Raw genomic sequence first — 23,190 nt, 5'->3', positions numbered from 1 at the left:
TTGGAACGGTATGAATCAATTATCCATAGAGAGGCTTAGGGGCAAAATGGTTATTTTGCCTATGGATAAGCATTGAAAAAAGTCAAGGATGAGTAGGCTTCATTGCATTTAATGGCATTAATTAAGTAATAATTATGTCTAGTGTGAAATGACCAAAATGCCCTTATATGAAGAATTAAGGACTTATGAGTTATACAATTAAAATAATTGGGCCAATTGCATAATTTTGGAAAATAAATGAAATATTTTCCTATAAATGAGATGAAATTCGTTCAAGCCAAAGGAGAGAGCCTTTCTTCAACATTTCTTCCATTTTCTCTCAAATCTTCCATGAAACAAGCTTTCTTTCTCTAGGTTTTCAAGGAGTTTTGCATAATTTTTCAAGGAGAACAAGATAGGAGCCTTGGATCTTCAATTTGAAGGGTTTAAGGTAAGGATTAAAAACTTTAGTTTTGATGTGATTTGAAGATTTGAGGTAGATGTTGAGGTATAATGTTATATATGTAGGATTAAGGTGTAAAAGAAGTCAAAGGCAAAGGATTTGTTGGAGGAAGTCTTTAAAAAGGTAAGGAAGAACCTCCCATGACTTTAGGGTTTATGCTAGGGTTTGTAGATTTTTATGAAACCTTAAATTAAGGCTTTAAGGCATAGAATTAGTTGATGGCAAGTGTAGTTGAACTCATTTATTCTACTTATTGCCTTGAATTCATTATACATGAAGTTATTGCTCTTTATGTTTTATGAGTTGTTATGTTTGATTGAAGAAAATGAAGTGTGGATACTGATTGTGGCAAAAATTGTAGTATTGGAGGCCACATGGTGTTGAATGGTTGCTATTAGAAGTGTTGATGTGTTGTTTGCATTAGCTTACAATGTTATAGCAATAATGGATGATTATGGAAATGAGATTTTACACTTCCTTTAAGATGTTAAAGACTATTAAGGGGAGGTTTATTTGATCCATAAGTTAACCTATTGGTTAATGTTAATAGGAATTGATGTGGCATAGTTAATATGAAAATTCGGATTTAGTGGGCTTAGGGGTTTTGTTAACCCTGCTTCTGTATTTCGACCATAACTTGAGTTATAAAAATCGAAATGAGATGATTCTTGAAGCATTAGAAAGCTAAGACACAGACCTATAACTTTTATGTTTATGCCAAGAGCCAATTCGTTTGAGAAAAGGATGGAAAATGGCCTGAAGCATAAACTGGTTATTAAAGTTTAAGATTTAACATAATCAATTCTTATGATTATGAATTGATTATTAATGTATTATTGTAATTATGCCATGTACTAATGTTTACCCATTAGTTAGATGATCTTTGAAAGATATACATGGTCATGATGTCAATGCATGATTAATGTTATGAAATGGCATGAAGATGCAATGTAATACATGTTTTAAGATGATGTATGTGAGCAAGAGGTAATGTAAATGGATTGATAATCCATAGATGAATTAAAAGTATTAAGCTCACCAAAATATGTATTTACATGCCATAAGATGTTAGAGATGCAAATAGACATGATAGAGATGCATATAGACATGATGGAAAACGCGTAAGCATATCCTCGTATATCGGTTGAGGAAAGATGAATATATGCTTTAGATGCTAAATAACGCGTAAGCACGCCTCCCGATGATATGAGCTCTAGATGAAATTTGAGGCTAGATGATATGAAGTGCTTAAGATGCTAAGAAAGGTCCGATCGGCTAGACGTTAAATGTTTCATATGCATTTAGTTGCATTACATGAGTTATGATGTTATTTACATCATGAGATGATTTATACTCATGTTAGATGATTTTAGATGTTATGTCATGACATGTGATGTGTGTGTACTATGTTTACATACTTATTTGTATGTGTACACATTGATGTTTATATAGCCATGGGATAAAATGATGAAAAGCATATGAATTAGTAATAAAAGGGGAAGTATCCCTAGATGTAAAAGATAAGTGATGTGTTAACAGATATGTTTAAATAAAGATCAAATAGTACATTTAGAATGAAACGGATCATTCCTTACTGAGCGATTAGCGCTCACCCTTTCATTGTTGATTGCTTTGCAGGTAGACTAGAAGCGAGGGATGCTAGAGACAGCGGGACTACACGTGAGGGGAGATGATTTATTATCATCTCGATGTTTTTATCTTGATGTAAATATGTAAATGATAAATATTTGTGAAATACCTTTGGAAGCTTCCACCCTATAAATATGTTTTGATTGTGTAATTTCTTAAAGTTTGTAAATTATAAGTTTGGATCCCGCGTGACATTTTATATGCATGTTTTGGATATTATTATTATTATCCTTATACAGATTTTTTCTAAATACAACTCGTTCTCCAGACATGTATCCTCGGGATTCTCTTTGAGGGATATTCAGAGGATACCTGACTGGAGGGGGGTTTTACAGTTAATCATCTAAATCAATCCTTACCTAAAATCAGTTAAACATACTTACAACGATAGGATGACCAGAGCAGTGGAACTTTGCATGAGGGGTATTGTCATCAATTCTCATAAATGCATGACTCTGCAATATAAAACATCTTAAAACACCCTTTTAAAATAACAAAATACTTGCTCTGATACCAAATGTAAAACTCCTTACTAGTCAGGAATCCTCTGAATATCCCTCAATGAGAATCCAGGAGATACATGTTTAGAGAATGAGTTGTATTTAGAAAAAATATGTGCAAGAATAATAATAATATTATCCAAAACATTCATATAAGATGTCCCGTAGGATCTAAATTTATACTTTCAAAACCTTTAAGAATTTATCTGGAAATTAAACAATCAAAACATATTTATAGGGTGGATGCTTCCAACGGTGTTTCACAAACATTTGTCATTTACATTATTTACATCAAGATAAAAACCTCAAGATGACAATAAATCATCTCCCTCACAAATAGCCCCGCTATCTCTAGCATCCTTTGCTTTTGGCCTACCTACAAAGCAATTAACAATGAAAGGGTGAGCGCTAATCGCTCAGTAAGGAATGATCCATTTTATTCTGAATGTGCTATCTGACCTTCATTTAAACATATTTATTAACACACCACTTATTTTTTACATCTAGGTATGCTTCCCTTTTCTTACTAATTCATATACATTTCATCATTTTACCCCATGGCCATATAAAACATCAAGTGTACACATAAAAGCAAGTATGTAAACATAGTGCACACACATCACATGTCATGACATAACATCTAAATATCATCTAACATGAGTACAAATCACTCATAATGTAAATAACATCATAACTCATGTAATGCAACTAAATGCATAGGAATCATCCAACGTCTAGCCGATTGGACTTTTCTTAACATCTTAAGCACTTCATATCATCTAGCCTCAAATTTATCTAGAGCTCATATCATCGAGAGGCATGCTTATGTGTTATTTAGCATCTAAAGAATATATTCATCTTTCCCCAACTGGTAAACGAGAATATGCATACGCGTTTTCCATCCTGTCTATATGCATATCTAACATCTTATGACATGTAAATACATGTTTTAGTGAGCTTAATACTTTTGATTCATCTGTGGATTATCAATCCATTTAGATTACCTCTTGCTCACATTCATCATCTTAAAACATATATACATTGCATCTTCATGCCATTCCATAACATTAATCATACATTTGCATCCATGACCATGTTGGTAGGAAATGACCCATTTGCGCAGCGGAAAACAAAAATTTTAAAACAATGGATCGTTCTTTAGAACCCAAAATCAGGGCACAGAAATTACAGTTTATATATATTACAAGAATCTGCAGAAAAATAAACATGAGTTTAGATTCATACCCACGTTGGAGGCTCCACCAATATTGTCTCTGAACGTGTTTGCTACTGATCCAAGTGTAGGATCGAACCGTAGAAGTCCACATAAAGACAATCGCAAGGAACCAAGGAGGGATTTGCAGATCCTCCTTAGCCTTGAGAAATCAAGAAGAAAAACAATGATTTTGGCACAAACCAAAGTTGGCGTGGGAGAGAGAATGGGTTGTGTTGTGTTTTTTTTCCTTTAATCAAAAGGCAAAATAAAGTAATAAATAAAACACACAAACAATATTCCTTTATAGGCAAACCAAGTTGCCCTATTCCCATATGGAATGGGCTTGGGCTCCAACCCAAACACCCTTTGTTGTCAAACACTCCCAATTAGATATTTTAATTTATTTCATCCTTATCTCAATTAAAAAAATCAATTAATATTTAATTAACATTTACCAATAATGATGATTTAATTAAATATGTGCAAACACATATTTAAACGTAATTTCACTTATTTAATTTTTCTAACAAATTAAATAAAGGCTACGACCTCAGCAAATTTAATTGCACTGTGAAATTACCAAAATACTCTTTCACCCAAAAAGACGACAACACCCTTCTATCTTACTAGCTCTTAAATTATCTTCTATGTGTGTGACCCATAGGCTCTTCATCATACCGGCAGTGTATAGTATTGCGATTAACACCAATTAATCGTCTCACTAATACACAGACCAAGATTGGCCCCTAGCAAGGTATCATGGCCACCCGATAGATTCAGATTCAGCAAAGTAGCTACCTGTCAATGATATGGTTACCGTACAATTCGATCCTTTCATCATTCGTTATCTCGACGAGATGAAGGCATAGAAACAGTGTCAACCTACGGTTACTCTCAATATTATGTATTCAGTTTCTGGACCAATGACCTATATTATAATCCGGATAGAGCAACAACTCAATCCCACTGTGGCCATAGTTTTAGTGTCATTGCACCGTGAGATAACTTCTTCCGTACCCGAGAGTGATGAATCCTCTGTCAATCCACCATAGTCTTGATACACTCCTTGATGTAGCCAATCACTACCGTATTGACAGCTCTGAATAAAACTGTGTTAGGCTAGTGTCAAACTGCACCAATCGGCGCACAAGGCGCTCCGGTGATCTCAAGTCTAAGGATCACATGCACCACCATTCGTTAGAGGATTTGTTCCATAGACACTAGGGTTACCGTCCATATGGAATCCTTTGGTGGGTCAGTCCAGTGAACTTGCTGCGGTATATCCACCTACAGCAAGCACCTATGTGTTGCACCAGGTTGTCACCAAACAACCTTGACAAGTGAGATCAGTCACTGCCTTTCGATAAGGTCGTTCAACATTATGATAGCCTTACCGTATTATCTGTGCCCTTACTTTAGAATAATACTAGGGCTATAGACGTTTCTAGAATGGCCACCATTTGTGCTCATAGGGTTTTCATTATCAAGATTTGAAACAGTTGATACCTTCGTCACGGTTCTACCATTCTAAGGACATATATCAATANGCCAGATCAGCCACGGATCTGGCCGGAAAAGGCCAGATCGACGCGTTACGACACAGATCCGACGGGTCTGTGTCGTAACGCAACTTTCCGGCCAGATTCCGGCGGTAGTGGCCGGAATCTGGCACTTGCGGGTGGGGGGTGTTTTTGTTATTTTATAAAAATTTTATATATTGGGGTATTTAGTGAAATTTGTAAACTTAGGGGGTTTTTCGAAATTTTCAAATTTATAAAAAACTAAAATTCAAACTTTTAAGGGCATTTTAGTCTTTTCACTATTAATAAACAGTAATAAACAGAAATCACTAACAGAACATGACGAAAAGTACCTATTTGTCATTTCAAAACCTTTTGAGTACCAACTTATCGTTACGATAAATCTTGGGTATGTGTAAGTCGTTCTCCCAATTATGTTACGATGAAGGTTAAAGTCTTGTCTTGTGGCTCTCTACCTCTTGGCCTATATAGCAGATCCATCCAGATTCATAAGTAATGCAAACTCCCTGATCTCTGTGGCTGACATTTTCAAAAGTAAAACAGGGATAGGAGTTAATGGTCCTTTCATCCCTGAGGTTTGGAGAAAGTATTAAGTTCATCCAGTAAAATCAAAAAATGTCAGAATAGTCCCTGTCAGACAACTAACGTCGTGGCCGCGCTGTAAAGCCTTTTCGCAGCAGCACCACCACACCTCTCTGCCCTCAGAGGTATTCGCTATTGTAAGTGTTGATTTCATTATTTTATAAGTTGGGTTTTTTGATATTGGACATTGGCTTGAGGCGTTAGTGGTGGCGATACCTTGTTTTGCTTTTGTTGGTGGCATTCCGGTGGCTGTTAATTTTAGTGATGGTGAGTTAGTGGCGAGGCTTTGGTGGGTGGGGCGGGGAGCTTGCAGAGATTTTGGGTGGAGCTGGAATACCTTGGTTGCTGCTTTCGGTGTGGCCTTGGTCGTTGCGGTAGGATAACTGGTAGACATAATCACATAAGACCATCTTCAATCTATTACACCAAATTTTTGCAAGTTTCACAACATATTACACCAAATTGTTGCAAGTTTCACAACAAATTGGTGCGATTTTTGTAGTAAAATACTATCACATCTCCAACTCACTGAACTAAATATTATATCAAAAAAAATATTTTTTAAAATATTTTTTTTTCTTTTATTGTAATTATTTTTTTATATATTAATTAAATATTAAGAATTATATTTTTATTAAATAATTATTATTTTAAAAATTATACTAATTTAATTAAGAATTTAATTTAATCAAATATTAGTTGAATTATTTGGAAGTTGATTTGGTATGAGTTTTTATAGTTAAAGAAAATACTACTCTAGATAAAAATAATAATTCAAAAAATATATTGTCCATTTAAGCTTTTAAGATTTGTGGCTTATTAAAAAAGATGTATTGTCCATTCAAGCTTTTAAGATTTGTGATTTATTCAAAAAGATGTATTGTCCATTAAAGCTTTTTAGATTTGTAGTTTATGTGAAAAGATGTATTGTTTATTCAAGCTCAAAAAAATGTGTTGTTCATTCAAGCTTTTAATTTAAACTTATGTTATAAAAGAGCATACAACACATTAGTTTTGAACACATCCCTTCTATTTCCTTTTTGAAAAAAAAAAAGCATATATCATCTTCATTTGTGTTACAAAATGACTACACAATAAAGTTCTTCGTACACAAATGAAAAAGACATGCATCTATGTCATATTTATCTTGATATTTCTCAAAACCCGATTTTAGGTATAAACCAATCTAGTGGTCAATTGTGTTACAAAATTTAAATAACAATATATATATATATATATATATATATATATTTTTACTGTTTAAACACTGTCTAGCCAAATTAGTGTGCATGAACAGTACTACACCAAATTTAGCGTGGCACTGTAGCAGGGCACCAAATTGGTGCAACAAATGGCGTTGGGTTGGAGTTGAAATCTGCGTTATTTTGGTGCCCTAAGGGCATCTCCAACCCATGCCAAAATGATGTAAAAAACACCAAATTGGCGTGTTGCTATAGTATCGCGCCAAATTTGGCGTGGCACTGTAGCACCACGCCAAAATGGCGTGGCACGGTAGCGCGAATAAAATATATATATATTTCTTTTAATTTTGCTTTTTTTTGTTTTTAATTTTGTTAAGTTAATTTGAGTATTAAATTTTACACCAAAAATCACACCAAATTTGAGTATTTGTATTTAATTTAATTTGATTATTATTTATAATAATAAATTCATAATAATGATATAATTTAAAAAATGATGAAAAATTAAAAATAGAACTTTATTCAATGCAAATATTAAACTACAATAACTCCAAATAAAAATTAACACTAATTTAAAAANAAAAAATGATGAAAAATTAAAAATAGAACTTTATTCAATGCAAATATTAAACTACAATAACTCAAAATAAAAATTAACACTAATTTAAAAACACTAAAATTAAAAGAAAATACAACATAAACTAAAATAACAATTTAGTATTCCGGTAGATTAGTTCCGGATCCAGTAAGATCATCAAAATATTGAAAAAAACTTGAATAGACAACACTTTTTTTTTTTTTTTTTGTATCATTTTATATTAGATGTAATGTTTTTCTATATTAAATGTAATGTTTATTTGATTAAATAAATACTTAATTTTATTAAATTAGTATAATTTTTAAAATAATTATTATTTAATAAAAATATCATTCCTAATATTTAATTAATATATACAAAAATAATGAGTGAAATAGATTAAAGGAGATGGTCTAAGGATGAGGTGGTGGTTGCTCGTTATTTTTTTTAATTTATAAGACTTATTTATTGTTAAAAGACAAAAAGACCCTTACGCTGTTTAATAATAGGTAACGTCAATTGTGTGACAGGGACTATTGTGACATTTTCTGATTTCACGGGATGAATTCAAAATTTTCTCCAAACCTCAAAGGACGAAAATGTCATTAACTGTGAAGAGGCTTTTGATCTTGTGACCAGAGAGGCCACTGTCTAGCTTGTAGCAGTTTTAGTCATTTGTCAATTCCTCAGTGTACTAACTACTAAATGATCATTTTAATCCATTGAGTTAAGTAAAAGAGAACTCACCTGCATTATTATTTTGATGAGTAAACAGCTTTTTCCCATCAAGGTTTGTCTTAACGACACTATTTCACCCAAAAAATTTAAAATACCATTTTTTCATCCAAAATTTATATTCTGTTAATACTTAAAATGCACTTCAGGTAATTTGTTTTGTTATTTTGGATAAGATTTTAAGAATAATATTAGATAGTTGAATAGGGTGAGTATTACAAGGTAAAATTTAAAAATTCATAAAAAAAACCCCTTAGTTTTGCTAATTTAACTGAACACCCCAATATATAAAATGACAAAAACACTCCCATCCACCCACAGTGCTAGACTCCGGCCAGAAAATGGCGTTACGACGCAGACCGGTCAGATTTGACCGGTCGTGCATCGATATGGCCTTTTCTGGCTAGATCCACCATTGATCTGGCTGGAAAATGCCAGATCTACGGTGAGATCTGGCATTCGACGGCTGCAAAAGGCTAGATTGACGGTCAGATCGGCGAATTACAGGCCGTTTCTGATCGTTTCTACGCCATTGTGAAAGATTCTGACAACCACCGATAGTGGTTGTCGGAATTTGGCAACTATGGGTAGGTGGGGGTGTTTTTACTAATTTTTAAACTTTTTTTTTTTCTACGAGGTGTTTAATTAAATCAAAAAACTTAAGGGGTTTAAAAGTAATTAAAAACATAGAATAATATTTCTCAAATAATAAAATAAACAAGTATTTTGGGAATAGGATTGAGAATATGGATAGGAACAACAAAACAAATGGAGCCTTCACTTTCTCAACTGGTGTTCGATGAATTACTAGGAGCGAAGGTAAGAAATGTTTTGTAGAGAAAAGACTAAAAATTCAAATAGTAATGATGAAGAGAATTTTTATCGTCAGAATCGGTTTTGGGTATCAACGAAAATATAAACTTTGGTTAAGAAAATAATATTTTTAAGCTTTTTGGGTGAGAAATTGTCATTAAGGCAAACCTTGAGTGGGAAAAAGTCGTTTACTCTTATTTTGATTAACCATTTTCTTCAGTACCTCCATTCCACCATAACCTTGATTGACTGTTTAATAATAACCCTACTTGCTTTCAGCCACCCCCTGAATCAACAAGAATCCTATTCTCTGGCTAAGGTTTGTGGTGTCTTTCAATGAAAAGATTAGGCCACCTTTCAAGTGATCAAGTGATGATGACAGTAAAAACTATAATTATGAGTATTAATTAAGCCAATCCCCTGCTAAATCTCACATTAAAATAGGTCTCTTCTTTACTTCCCTTGGAAAAACCACCAGGGTTCAAATCCATTTCAAGTAGCTTTGTTTTCCTTGCATATATCAGTTAAGCGCGTGGTGATTTTGAGTCCATATGATTTAGAAGAGTTTGAGAAATCAGTAAGGCAGTGATTTCACCACCATGAAGAGCGTGTAGAAAGTTTTACTGTACATGGGGTTGATAAACAAACAAAGCTAGGCACAGCTTTGGTCTATCCTCTTTCATATCAGTCACTGGCTCACCAAGCTAAAATCTCTGCTAAACCTTACAAAATCTCTCCATATTTGGCAATGAAGTAAATGGGTGCCCTGAGTTTAGGCCAGAGATGCGAAAATGAGAGAAAAGTAATTCATTTGAATGTTGAAATCTTATTCCATGTGTTGTTTTTGGTTTCAAAGACTAATGTCTGATTTGAGAGTATTATTAGTCTCATTTTCTGACCAAGACAGTTTGTTTTATGCAAAAACTTTGTCAATTAAACACCTTAATCCAAAACCAACCCCAATTTTTAGACAGACCCTAGTCTCTACTACTTTATCAGTTATATATATGAATTATGAGGTGATTGTGTCAAAAAGACTACAACTTTTTCATGAGCAGTACCTTTGGCTTTGTCTTTTCTGCCAGTGTACCACAGCTTCATTTCCTCTATTTCTCTTCTTCTTCAAAACCCTTGTTTCAAAACTACAATTTCTGCCATAAAAAGTCTTATTTTTTTTTATGGGTTGTAATGTTGTATGCCTTCTTATAAGATGAAAAACAACAATGTCGTTTCACAGTTCAAACATAGAAAGAACTTGCTGAAACTGACCCTCGAAACGAGGGATGCATTGGCAAATGCACAGTGCAGGTACAATCTGTGTATACTTGCGGTTGCTAAATCCTTAAGGTTGATTACCTCTAGAAATTCATCTCCTTCCTGTGACCTCACAAGTTATCCTTTCCTTGAGTCCCATGAAACAACTGATAATCATAATATAAAAACAATGTCCCGTAAGCAAACACGAATTGAAAGCAACCTTGAAGCCTCTACTTCTTCTTCTTCTTCTCAACCTTCTAAACCTAAACGTTCTTCGTTCTCTTTTAGAAAGGACAAACGAAAACAAGCCTCTTCTTATTCTTCTCAACCTTCTAAACCTACATGTCCTTCGTCCTCTTCTAGAAAGGACAAAGGAAAAAAAAAATTACACCGAGAGAATGACCTGAAATTTGAAACCATACTTGAAGAAAATGGAGAAGGCGAGGATGCTGATGATGATGAGATGGCACAGGCACAAGCTAAGCCTCCGCCAGAGCCACCACTTGAAAGAGATGATGTGCCTGGATGGGATTTTTTTCGTCCCTATGATGGGTTGAAAGCTGAGAGGGAGAGTGATGTTTCTCAAAGCAATGATGAGGATCATCTTAGGATGGTGAGAACAGAAGAGAGGATTCCTGAGCTAGAAAAGGTTGAAGAGAGTGACAGAAAAGAAGCTAATAGTAATGAAAGTGAAAGGGAGACCAGCAACTTCAAAACTGAAACTGATGGCAAAGTAGATGCTGATGCTAATGATGGGGAGATCGAGAACGAAAACAGCCTTATGATAGTGAATGGAGGAGGCACCTCCCAGAAAGACTTATTGGAAGCCCTCAAGGAAATTGAGGAACATTTCCTTAGGGCTTTTGAGTCTGGTTTGGAAGTTTCAAAGATGTTGGAGGTGAAGAAGTTTCACTTGCAGAAGGGCTGGGAACGCGTTATCGGTGAGAAGTTCTTTTCTTTCAGCTTTTTATTTTTATTCTCCTCTTCATTTCATATTTTGGGTCCTGCATGTGTTGTTTGCTTATCCGCAATTCAGGTCTATTTCTTTCGCTTAATTAGAAACAAAAGTCAGCCGCTTTTGTCTCCTGGGATACAATAATATTAAAATGGGCCCATTTCCTTGGAAAGATTATGTTTTTCTGTGCATTTGCAACATGTTAAACCATAAAACGATCAATTTGGCCCCGATCCACACAAGATAAAAGTTTTAATGTCTCAAAGATGTCTCATTTCTTGAGAAATATCGTTTTATGAAACCCTATTGACTCTACATTGATATACAACTGTTTAACTGCAGCAAAGCCCTCTGCAAATAGTTCATGAATTAATGGGCAGTAAAGTTTACTGTTCACGAATGGAGACCTTTCGCTGTAAAGTTTACTTCTTTTTGAACGAAGTCTTGCAACTTTTTTCTCCTTGTTTCCTGATATGTCGTTGCTCTTCCCTGCCAGTTAACTTAATGTATCCATGTGGGTGCTGCAGGTGGCTCCAGTAACTTCTTCACTTCCATGAGAAGAGGCCGTTCGATTTCGAGTCGCTCTTCTTCATGTTTGAGCATCCTTTCTCCCTCGCGTACAAGAACTTCTGCTTCGTGGGACGAGTTCAGGAGGGAGCCATTTCTTGACGATTATGTTCCAATGCAATCGGGCAGTCATGCTTTCACCTTGTCAAAGTTGTATGCTTGGGAGAAGATACTTTACCAAGATGTTTCGGTAAAATATAATTCCTTCTTATCTTATCTTATCTTATCTTATATTATATTATATTATGTTATGTTATATGATCTTTGCTTTGCCAACTTCATGCAATTTATTACCAATTTTCGTGCTCAGATTGGTGAGAAATGCAGGAAGCGTTTTGACAGGAAATGCTTCAAACTGAGAAACGAGGAAGTTGGAGAAGGACTTTTCAGTGGCGACAGAACAAGAAGTAAAGTGAGAGAATTGCATGCCTCAATATATGTTTCAGTGAGGGGTGCAACTTCAACTTCTGACAAAATTATCAAGGTGAAAGACGAGGAGTTGCACCCTCAAATTGTTGAGCTTCTACAAGGGTAAGAAATTAAATGAATAATAATAAAGTAGATGACAAAACTTTGCTCTAACTTTAAATTTTATAGATGATAAATCTAACGTGTGCATGCAGGTTGAAGAACAACTGCAAGGTTATGTGTGAACTTCACGAAGCTCAAAGCAAAGTGATGTTTGAAGTGGGATCATTCAATTGCCCCAGTTATGGAGGGTTCAGCTACAAATCTAACTGTCATGCCACCCATCTGCTGGAAAAAAGAGTTGAATGTTGGCGTGCATGTTTTTCTGTGTATACTTCTGCTCAGAAGGCTTACCTCGATGCTCTTTCTAAATGGATATCGAAATGCTTTGACATCAAACCAGGGAATCAGGGGACCAATGACCCACCATTGCTAGTAATGGTAAAAGATTGGAAGACTAACTTGGATATGTTGCCACACAAGGAGGTCACAGAGTGCATGAAAAGCTTTGCAAATGATATCAGGAAAGTTTATGTTCAACAAGGCAAGGAGCAAGACCAGATGAGGAAGGTTGTTAGAATGACAGCAAAATTGGATAAGAAGGCTGTAGAACTAAAGAAGCTTGAGGACAAGGTTCTTGGGTCAGAGATCAGTTCTACTAAGGAAGCTGTGCAGTTTAAATTTGACGATGGGTATGAGCGCTTGACAGAAAAGAGAAATTCATTGGCAACGTACAAGAACAGGCTTGAGAAACATAAAGCAAAGCACATATCCGGTGTCCAAAAGACTCAGATGCTCACTTTGCAGCGAATGCAGACAGGTTTCTCGAATGTTTTTGAGTCTTTGGTTAACTTTTCAAAGGCTTCTGCTCAAATGTATGCTGATCTTGCTGCATACAATGGGAATGCCAAAGTAACTGGTGGAACAATGGCAACCCAGCTCAAGTAGAAGAACCAAAGGGGGAGGCTCAGGCTTAAAAGAAATTGAAAAACAGGCGCAATATTAAACTCAAACTGGGCTTTTTCTGGACTTAGTTTAGGTTTCCAGTGTTAAAAGACTTGTCTTTTTAAATGTTCTTAAGCGTTTTAGGTTTCATGAAGTTAAGATTTCAGCTATGATCTTTATTTTGTGGAAACTAATTCTGCTATATATGAATTAAGGAGACATTAAGGAACAAAATATTTCATAAGAGAATGCATGCAAGTTCAAACAAAATATTTATAATCATGTGGTGGTCAAGTTTTAACATCTTCTTCTCTGATTCCTCTCAAATTGTTCTTGTCAACATCAATGCTAATACTATCCATCTCAAAACGCCTCAAGCTTGTGCTTTGAAATGACTGGCTATCCATCTCTATGCGAAACCTTTGAAATCCCACACCATCTATGCTCACAAAGCTTTGAGAATGATCATTGTCAATTGATCTTCGAGACCGCCCTATCGATGATCTTCGAGATTCATTCGAAGTCGAAGTAGACCGCCGTTTGTGGTTGAAGTTTTCACCAGAATGAAGAGCCTCCTCCAATTCTTGCCATACTTGAGTCATTGTAGGACGATCTTTGGGCATTTTCACCACACATCTTAGACCAAGTTCTCCCATTTTTTGCATGATCTCCTTGTTGCATGGCGCAGTTAGAAGATTTGCATCTAAAATCTCTTCTATATTGCCCCTCTCTATGCTAGGCCTTGCCTTCAATTTCATGATAACAATTAAAAAATTGTTATTGAACCATCAAATAGATTCTTAAATCAATAAAATGTCACTAAACTATTTAAGCATGCTTACCCATTCAATGATGTGATAATTAGGTTGAGTTCTGGTTGTGTCAACTGCAGGCCTGGCAGCAATGAGCTGTAGAAGAATAACGCCAAAACTATAAACGTCACTGAAAGGACTCAAATGAAAACTTGAACAATATGCAGGGTCAAGATATCCTGGCGTCCCTTTGATTTGGCTACTGACATGAGATTGATCATCAATTGGTCCCATTTTCACAAGACCAAAATCAGAAACCTTCGCTTCAAATCCCTCTCCTAGTAAAATATTACTTGGTTTTATGTCACGGTGGATTATGCTTGGCTTTATCCCTTCATGCAAATGAGCAATCCCTGTCATCATTTAGGAGCATTTAGTTGACTTACCTCCATTAGAACTAAGTATTTCTCTGGGTTAATTATGTGAAAACACTTGCCTTTAGCTGCTCCAATTGCAATGTTTACTCTTTGCCTCCAGGTTAAGCTTCTGCCTCCTCTCCCTACACTCCACAATTTCAGTGTGTTAAAAAGTTTATTTTTTTTTTTTTTTTTTTTTTTTTTTCTTTTTATTTTTTTTTTTTTTTTATTTATTTTTTTTTTTCTTTAATTTTTTTTTTTTGTTAATTTCTCTTGTGGCTATCCTTATACTAAGACCTCTTGAATGATATACTGTATCAAAAAGTTATGTCTTTCTTTTGATAAGATGTCAGCTGTGTTGAAGCCTTTTTATGTTTTGTTTGTAATTAAACAGAAAAAGATTAGAATTCATTACCCATGATGTAGTCAAGCAGAGAGCCATTTGGTACGTATTCATAAACCAATACTTTTGCTCCTTTCTGTCCTGTTACACAGCAAAAAATTTGACCATTTTGTCAAAGACTACTTTATGCACAAAGCTGTAAAGGCTCTGCATCTGTGTGAACCCACTGAATTATAAAATGGTTATTGGCTTACCAGTTTCTTCACAAAATCCCACCAAACCAACGAGGTTCCTGTGCCTTACTTTTGAAAGCAGTCTCACTTCTGTTTTTCAAGAAACCACTAAACAACATAAATAAATTTTAACCTTTCCTTTTTAATTAGTAGTAGAAACAAGCATGAAATAATTAATTACCATTTCTGAATTCTTCAACACTTTGGTATGAACCAGCATGAGCTCTTTTGATTGCTAGAATTCCTTCAGCATCAAATGTCCCTTTGTACACATTTCCAAATGCCCCTGAACCCACTAAACATTCTTCACTAAAATTCTTAGTTGCCCTCTGTAGNATTTTCTTTATACGCAAAAATCATTAGCATAATTAGAAAAATGACATGCTAGTACATCATTGTCTCCATATAAATTTACAATAACCTTATAAAATACGCATAAAGATGTACATAATATCCAAAATTAAAATGGCAGACAGAAACAGAAACAGAAACAGAAGCAGATCAAAGATCAAAACAAACTATCATTTCATTAACACAACCAAATAATGTTGAATAAAACAAGAAGGGCATAAAGAAAAGGCAACCAACCAACCTAATGCAAAGAAGAAAGTGAAGATCGCCGAGAAGATGTTCCCAAGAATGGCGGAAACGGCGAAAGTGCAGAAATCTTTGACTCTTTCAAAGAAATTCCCAAACAAAGACAAAGATGACATAGAGAAACGAGATGGGTATGCATAAAACTCCATTGATTTAGGTTCCTTAATCCAAAGCTTTTTCCTACGCAATAAAAGCAAAGGTGGGTGTTGGTGATATACAAAAAAATTGAAAGGCTTAATTGGGTTCTTAATTCTTATATATTGAGAAGGTGAGATAGATGGCTTTTGTATTCTTAGTCCCTAAGAGAAAATGAAAAAGAACTGTATCAACTAACTCGCATTTAAAGCTTCCATTTTCTTTTCAGTATAATTCTTTCTTTTTTGGATGAAAGAAAAAGAAAAAGAAAAATCAAAGCTTGATTAATATTACTCGGAAAATACAATTAGACAGAAGAAGATTAAGAGAAGCTTCGTCTGACGATTCTATACGTGTTGTTCAGCGGATATTTATATATGGTCGAATGTGGTATACAGTAGAATAAAGATCTCAACAAGGGTTCCAAAATTCAGCAAACAAAAATAAATAAATAAATAAATAATTTAGGAAGTGATTTGATTTTTGATGGTGATTGGTTAGATGTTGAACAGGTGGTCAAGGTTCGAAGATTTTTTTTTTTTTTTTAAATAAAATTTAATTATTAAAAAATAGTTTTCGTGAAAATATCTAAAGGAGGAGGTGGTTTGAGATACTGGGGGCGCTTTTTTTATTTTGTTATTCCCCTTGGACCCCCTCCTCTTTAAGTCTCAGTTATTGTTGGCCCCTGTCTATCTCTATATTTTTATTTATTGCTANTGTTGGCTTACCAGTTTCTTCACAAAATCCCACCAAACCAACGAGGTTCCTGTGCCTTACTTTTGAAAGCAGTCTCACTTCTGTTTTTCAAGAAACCACTAAACAACATAAATAAATTTTAACCTTTCCTTTTTAAGTTTTAGCACTTTTTTAAAGGATAATTAGTAGTAGAAAGAAGCATGTAATAATTAATTACCATTTCTGAATTCTTCAACACTTTGGTATGAACCAGCATGAGCTCTTTTGATTGCTAGAATTCCTTCAGCATCAAATGTCCCTTTGTACACATTTCCAAATGCCCCTGAACCCACTAAACATTCTTCACTAAAATTCTTAGTTGCCCTCTGTAGCTCCTCTAGCTGGAAGCACCTTAACATTAAACTTTCAGCTCTGAGTCCTCCTGAACGATTAAAGATCACCATGTACAATACAATTAATCAGTAAGAGGATATGAGCTATAAATTAATGGTGATTAAAAAGCTTAATTAACTCACCTCTTTGAGTCCATTTTCGCCTTATAAGTGGCAAGAGCTTTCTCCAGAAAAAGAAGAACAACGAGACGCCCAACAAGACTGCAAAAACAGCGATAATAACTCCTCCCAAAATGTATTTATGATGAGAACTATCAGATTGCGGAGCTTCCTCTGGAGAATTGGCTAATGCTTGCGAACTGTCTGCCAGAAATCTCTTCGCCATTGTTATCTGAACATTCAAATTCATCACAACAAAAACCAGATAGAATTTTACTTCGCATTCATCTCTGGCAGTCTCTTCTCATTCTTTACAATTCCCAGTTTCACGTTCTCTTTGCATGAAAAACTGAATTTGCTTCATTGAACAGAAGAGAAATACATACAACATCAACTATGATAAATAAATTTTGCCGGCAGAACATGAATCCTTTCAACTTAATTTATATATTCGATTAATTAAGAGTCACACTCAATGTCACCAAGGACTTGGTCACAAGCTCGCTCTAAAGCGGCCGGCACATAGGCCAAAACTCCATGCAAAAAAACGCACCGTTTTATGAACAAAATCATGCAGAATTCACAATCAGAACTTGACAAATCCTCTACATCACAAACATTGTTTAAATCCATGTCTTAATCCATGATTCCTGGGCATTAATTAATGGAAATGATGAAAGTAAACAGTATTAATTTATTGTCCTTTCTAGTTTCTAGAAACTAAGTTTTGTAATTAGATAAGGATTTGCCTTAATCTAATGAAATAAGTGAGTGGAAACAGTCAAACCAGGCATTGCAGTTGTGTCTTGTTGTGATTGTTTTGGTCTAGCTGTTCACTTAATTGTCAATTTTCATTACTTAATTATTTGATTAATTTTTGGATGTTTCAATTGTGGGTTATCGTGATGTGAGAGATTCTTTAACAAGAAAATTTAACAAATGTACTGTATGTGCCATAACTGATACGAAACAATCTAGAGATGACTGAATGTAGAAAACAAAGATACGATAACCACTACCGAATTGTGTCAAGATTCGGATACTGTATAATATGAAATCCCTTTTAGGGTTTTCAATAATTCATTAATATAAAAATAGTCCAAATAATCCAAAATCTTCTGTTCTTAGGACAGAAGCAACCTTTAAATAGTTCTCCCTTAAAAACGTAATCCGAAAAAACAAAGGAAAGGAAAATTAAACAGTCATAAACAACATCAAAGCATTCAGAAACTCGCAAAAACAACCCTAAAAATCATAAAAATATCCAAAAACCATTCAAAACGACTCCAAAAGGCGAAAAACTGACGATCATCATAATTTAATATGAGTTTTGTTCGTTTGGCCATTTCGGAGTGCTTTGTCAAAAATCATTACCTTCGGACACCATCAACACTATTCGACCCATCGGGCTGCATCAATAACATTATGTTAATTAATTCAATGTTATTTGCCATTAACTAATTAATTTATAATTGATGATCGATTGAGGTATTTTTAGACTAAGTCAGGTTTTAGCAAATTATATATGCAAAATCATTTAGAAAATTAGAATTTTAATTCATATATAAACTCAACCCAATAAAAGAATTGCATTAGTGCATGTGTTTTGGTAAACCTAGCAAAACAGGTAATTACTCGCAGGTGGACCCGTACCCGTTAAAATAATATAGGGTACGAGTTTGAAAATTTGGACCCCTTTTTTTCGACCCGTACTTGGCTCTGGCCCTTTTTTTGCAGGTGGGCTAACCCCCAAGTGACTCTTTTTCTCTTTGGAGGAGGAGCCTTGGCTGATTTGCAGCGGATCTACAGTTGTCTGTTGAATTGAAATGAATTTGCAGGAGTTGATTGTGGATGTGTGATTGTAACAAATGAAAAAGTGCAGAAATTGTAAGCGTGTGATTGTAACAAATGAAAAAGTGCAGAAATTGTAAGCGTGTGATTGTAACAAGTGAAAATTATAGTGAACAATAACGGATACTCGCAGGTCCACCCAAACCAGTTTAGGGTAAGGGTCCAATATTTTTGACAAATTTAGAATCAGTTCTTTTGAACTCGTACCCGTTAGACTCGGCCCGCCCGTTTTGCCAGGTGTAGCCTACTAGGTTTTGGGATGTGACTATGAGTCGAGGGATACATATTAAATCTCTCTCTCAATATTTGACTATCCCTATTTGCCATTTAATGTTGGAATGCACAAAGTTTTACTTTCTCCAAAATTAATTGACATTTAATTGGTAAAAGAAAATCAAACACGTGATAAGGTCACATGATTCTGTTCTCTTTTCTAGTTAAAGAATGCAATTGTTTGTTAGAAAGTAGATGGTCCAGTTGCAACTTCAAGAACCATCGATTAAAAATATATATATATATATATGAAGAGTTTATATATATGTGGTTCAAAGAAAAAGCCTATACTATAAATAAAATATTGGCTGCCCCATTTGAGTATTTGAGTTTGTGGCTTCAAAAATTAGAGTTATTTATTTGGTTTTGTACTAATCATGCAAATACAAAGATGAATTTGAAATATTAGAATTAAATGAGAGTAATTCTAATGGTTTCAAATTATTAAAAACCCTCTAAAATTATTAAGAACCCCTCGAAATTATGAAAAACAGATGAGATTAAAAAAAAAAAAAAAAATTAATGCCTATAAAAGTATAAAATTATTCTTAATATGAGGTATTTAATAGTTTTCGAGAAAATTGTCAGAACGCTGAAAGACTTTTAAATGGGCACATGAAATTAATTAATAAAATGAGAAAAAAAAGATATTGGATAAGTCCTGTGGGGTGTGTCATTTATGGAAAGAGCTAATGGGTATTGTATTTGAGTTTGTGGCTTCAAAAATTAGAGTAAATTCTAGAGTTATTTATTTGGTTTTGTACTAATCATGCAAATACAAAGATGAATTTGAAAAATTAGAATTAAACAAGAGTAAATTCTAATGGTTTTAAATTATTAAAAACCTTCTAAAATTATTAAGAACCCCTCGAAATTATTAAAAACCGATATGAGATTATTAAAAGAAAAAATCCCTATAAAAGTATTATTGATACAGGGTATTTAATAGTTTCAGTAAATTGTTAAAACGTCGTGGGGTGTGTTATTTATATATAATAATTTTCCTTATTGCCACTGTCTACTTCTAAATAATTAATCAATGGAATTGAATTTAGGAGGATGGACAAGTTTACTTACATGAACTGAGGTAGGTGAAGACTGTGGCCTACTAATTTTAATTATTATTTCTTATTTATTTCTTATTGTGAATTAAAAAAAAAAAAAAATTGTTATAGCTATGAGGGGAGTGAATGAAATGAATGAGATAAAGTTGAAGATTCAAAATAGTTTTGAGGATTAAATGTGGAAGATGGAAAGAGCTAATGGGTGTTTGTACTTGATTTGGGACCAATAATTTAGTTTTGTCTCATCTATTCTCCTTCGTTTGTACTTTGTACTACTCACCAATTTACAGCCCCCTCTCTTAGGTGAGACTCAAATTCAGATTCAGAATTTATTTATGGACACTTTTCTTAGAACAGTTTCCGTCCCGTACCCTAAACCCTAAACAATTTCGAGGTCCTTTTAGAATATTTTCTTCGAATAGAGCTTATTAGATCTTATTAAACGAGCACAAATAGGTTTTCCCCGTCCCCCACGAACATACCATTTTTTTTTTTTTAATTTGAACTTCAATCCTCGCTAATAAGAATTAACTTATAATTGCTTTGAATTATATGAAGAGTGGTACTTTTGACAATATGAAAAATCCTGCAAACAACTGGGTTAGCTTAGGCAAAGTGTGGAAAGGATCCAGGACTGCTGGCTGTGCTGGACTTTGAATTAAAGACCAATCTACACAAAAATGTCCCATTTGGATGTAACCAGACCCCATCTGGTTCCCTTTCTGAATGTATTATTGCCAGAAATATACAGAAAGTACATAATAATACAGAAAATGTGCACTGGCAGCATCATAAAGGAGGAGCTACTGCCACTGCATAATGCTTCCCAGAATTAAATAAAGAGCCTTAACTTGTGCAACAGATGGCTTAAGTGAGTGAATGAGGAAGTACAGTGGGGTTTCGGATAAGTTCCTCTCCTAAATCCAGGTTATGGCCACTTTTTAATAACTGGTATGGTGCCATAGTGCCCATGTACCAAATCTATTAATGGCTTTAAAAGAAAACATACTAATATTTCACACACATTTTCTGGTACCCTCTACATACATTATAAGATTAATCATTAGATAGGTTTCCTGAAGATAATCTAATTGTTGATATCGATCTATACTTTAAAAGTTTACGGTAGCAAGACCATTCACACGGCGAAAAGAGAGTTAAGATTGTGAAGAATGAACTTAAAGACGATATTAACTCAAAATTTTTATACATATGGATCATCAAAATCAAATACAGAGATCCTAACTGAGGCATAGTTGAAGTACCACAGAAAAGGCGAGAAGCAGAGGAGTAACCAGCATGTTTGAGAGGGACAAAATACAAGAGTGGGACAAAATACAAGAAACCTAGAGGCGATCATCGTATAAATAATAAAATAATTTTTTTTCTTTTTTTCTACCGAGTAATTTACAAAGAACAGCATTACAGATCCCTTCTGCATAATGGGCATGAAGCATGATTGAGGAGCCACTTATCTATGCAAGGTAGGTGAAACATGTGATGGCAATGAGGCAAACTTCTAACCGTCTCTCCAAGCTGAAAATCCTGCACAAACAAAATGAAATCGTTTCAGTTGGATAGTATATTCACAGCTGATTGGAATCCTAATAATCAACTTGAAAATAATGGCCAAACCTGAAGGCAAACTGAGCAAGAGACTTTTTCCCCAGAATCGTCTACATTGTTGTCAGTACCAATTGTGATCTTTGGAATCTTGTTAACAGATTCTCCAGTTAATCCTTTTGAGCAGCCGGTGTCAAAGATGTTAGGCATGTCCTCAAAGTTTACTTCAACAGCTCCCATCTGATACACAACAAATTGAAACCATTTACGGATTATAGTGGATCCAGGGAAGCCTAATAATATATCATCAGACTGTAAATTTTGTTGCATAATACCTGACTCTGAACAGCACTGAGCATGGCTGGACCAATTCTTTCGCGCACAAGTCTCCCACTCAGAAGGCTTGCAAGAACATCAATCTGTGCAGTTTGTAACAATGATAAATTGGTTAAATGATATCAATTATAACAGACTTGAAAATGAGTATCCGCAATCATCAAGTTTAGATTTGTGTAACAATCATATTAGCAACAATAAAGGTATGGACAAATTGGTTACCAAGTACAAGAGACACCCAATTCCAGATTCATCAGACTGCCAAAGAACAAGAGAAGATTCAAAGACTTCAATGGAGAAAACAGCTCCAGAAATGGCTCCAACTGCAGCCCCTCGAACAAATCCACTCTCTGTTTCTTGCCCTATTAAAGCTCCAGTCATGGCTCCCAACAAAGTGCCCACTATATAACACAAAATGTCAAATTCAAATCAAACAAATAAGATCACCCACAATTCTGGAGACAGAACGTTCCAAAGAAAACTTTCTTTATACGCAAAAATCATTAGCATAATTAGAAAAATGACATGCTAGTACATCATTGTCTCCATATAAATTTACAATAACCTTATAAAATACGCATAAAGATGAACATAATATCCAAAATTAAAATGGCAGACAGAAACAGAAACAGAAACACAAGCAGATCAAAGATCAAAACAAACTATCACTTCATTAACACAACCAAATAATGTTGAATAAAACAAGAAGGGCATAAAGAAAAGGCAACCAACCAACCTAATGCAAAGAAGAAAGTGAAGATCGCCGAGAAGATGTTCCCAAGAATGGCGGAAACGGCGAAAGTGCAGAAATCTTTGACTCTTTCAAAGAAATTCCCAAACAAAGACAAAGATGACATAGAGAAACGAGATGGGTATGCATAAAACTCCATTGATTTAGGTTCCTTAATCCAAAGCTTTTTCCTACGCAATAAAAGCAAAGGTGGGTGTTGGTGATATACAAAAAAATTGAAAGGCTTAATTGGGTTCTTA

General features: G+C 34.5%; 3 protein-coding genes across 3 annotated transcripts; 1 reads left to right on the top strand and 2 right to left on the bottom strand.

The window, feature by feature from the left end:
* The first annotated feature begins 10,468 nt into the window (after positions 1-10,468).
* Positions 10,469-13,453, top strand: LOC116125394 (nitrate regulatory gene2 protein-like). The gene is made up of 4 exons (XM_031411132.1): positions 10,469-11,456; positions 11,998-12,227; positions 12,348-12,568; positions 12,661-13,453. The coding sequence occupies exons 1-4, from the start codon at positions 10,469-10,471 to the stop codon at positions 13,451-13,453; spliced, it is 2,232 nt and encodes a 743-aa protein (XP_031266992.1).
* Positions 13,454-13,740: 287 nt separating this feature from the next.
* LOC116125393 (receptor-like protein kinase THESEUS 1) lies at positions 13,741-17,339 on the bottom strand. The gene is made up of 6 exons (XM_031411131.1): positions 17,138-17,339; positions 16,840-17,043; positions 15,034-15,102; positions 14,699-14,761; positions 14,293-14,615; positions 13,741-14,196 (listed from the first exon to the last, which is right to left on the bottom strand). Exons 1-6 carry the CDS (start codon positions 17,337-17,339, stop codon positions 13,741-13,743), a joined length of 1,317 nt encoding a protein of 438 aa, XP_031266991.1.
* A 4,135-nt stretch (positions 17,340-21,474) lies between these two features.
* LOC116125419 (NEP1-interacting protein-like 1) lies at positions 21,475-23,181 on the bottom strand. Its single transcript, XM_031411154.1, has 5 exons — positions 22,937-23,181; positions 22,423-22,601; positions 22,200-22,283; positions 21,937-22,104; positions 21,475-21,846 (listed from the first exon to the last, which is right to left on the bottom strand). Exons 1-5 carry the CDS (start codon positions 23,088-23,090, stop codon positions 21,724-21,726), a joined length of 708 nt encoding a protein of 235 aa, XP_031267014.1. The 5' UTR covers positions 23,091-23,181; the 3' UTR covers positions 21,475-21,723.
* Positions 23,182-23,190: the final 9 nt, after the last annotated feature.

Source organism: Pistacia vera, unplaced genomic scaffold (genome assembly GCF_008641045.1).
Source record: "Pistacia vera cultivar Batoury unplaced genomic scaffold, PisVer_v2 Contig164, whole genome shotgun sequence".
Lineage (NCBI taxonomy): Eukaryota > Viridiplantae > Streptophyta > Magnoliopsida > Sapindales > Anacardiaceae > Pistacia > Pistacia vera.
Note: the sequence above shows the minus strand (reverse complement) of the source record. Positions and strands in the feature narration are given on the sequence as shown.

Coding starts and splice junctions, on each gene's coding strand:
- LOC116125419 (XM_031411154.1), bottom strand. CDS start 23,090: ATGGAGTTTTATGCATACCCATCTCGTTTCTCTATGTCATCTTTGTCT. Junction 22,602..22,936: donor CACTTTCTTCTTTGCATTAG/GTTGGTTGGTTG, acceptor TGTGTTATATAG/TGGGCACTTTGTTGGGAGCC. Junction 21,847..21,936: donor CTTGCTCAGTTTGCCTTCAG/GTTTGGCCATTA, acceptor TTGTTTGTGCAG/GATTTTCAGCTTGGAGAGAC.
- LOC116125394 (XM_031411132.1), top strand. CDS start 10,469: ATGAAAAACAACAATGTCGTTTCACAGTTCAAACATAGAAAGAACTTG. Junction 11,457..11,997: donor GGGCTGGGAACGCGTTATCG/GTGAGAAGTTCT, acceptor TGGGTGCTGCAG/GTGGCTCCAGTAACTTCTTC. Junction 12,569..12,660: donor ATTGTTGAGCTTCTACAAGG/GTAAGAAATTAA, acceptor GTGTGCATGCAG/GTTGAAGAACAACTGCAAGG.
- LOC116125393 (XM_031411131.1), bottom strand. CDS start 17,339: ATGGCGAAGAGATTTCTGGCAGACAGTTCGCAAGCATTAGCCAATTCT. Junction 17,044..17,137: donor GCGAAAATGGACTCAAAGAG/GTGAGTTAATTA, acceptor TTAATCGTTCAG/GAGGACTCAGAGCTGAAAGT. Junction 14,762..15,033: donor TCTGCTTGACTACATCATGG/GTAATGAATTCT, acceptor TGTGGAGTGTAG/GGAGAGGAGGCAGAAGCTTA.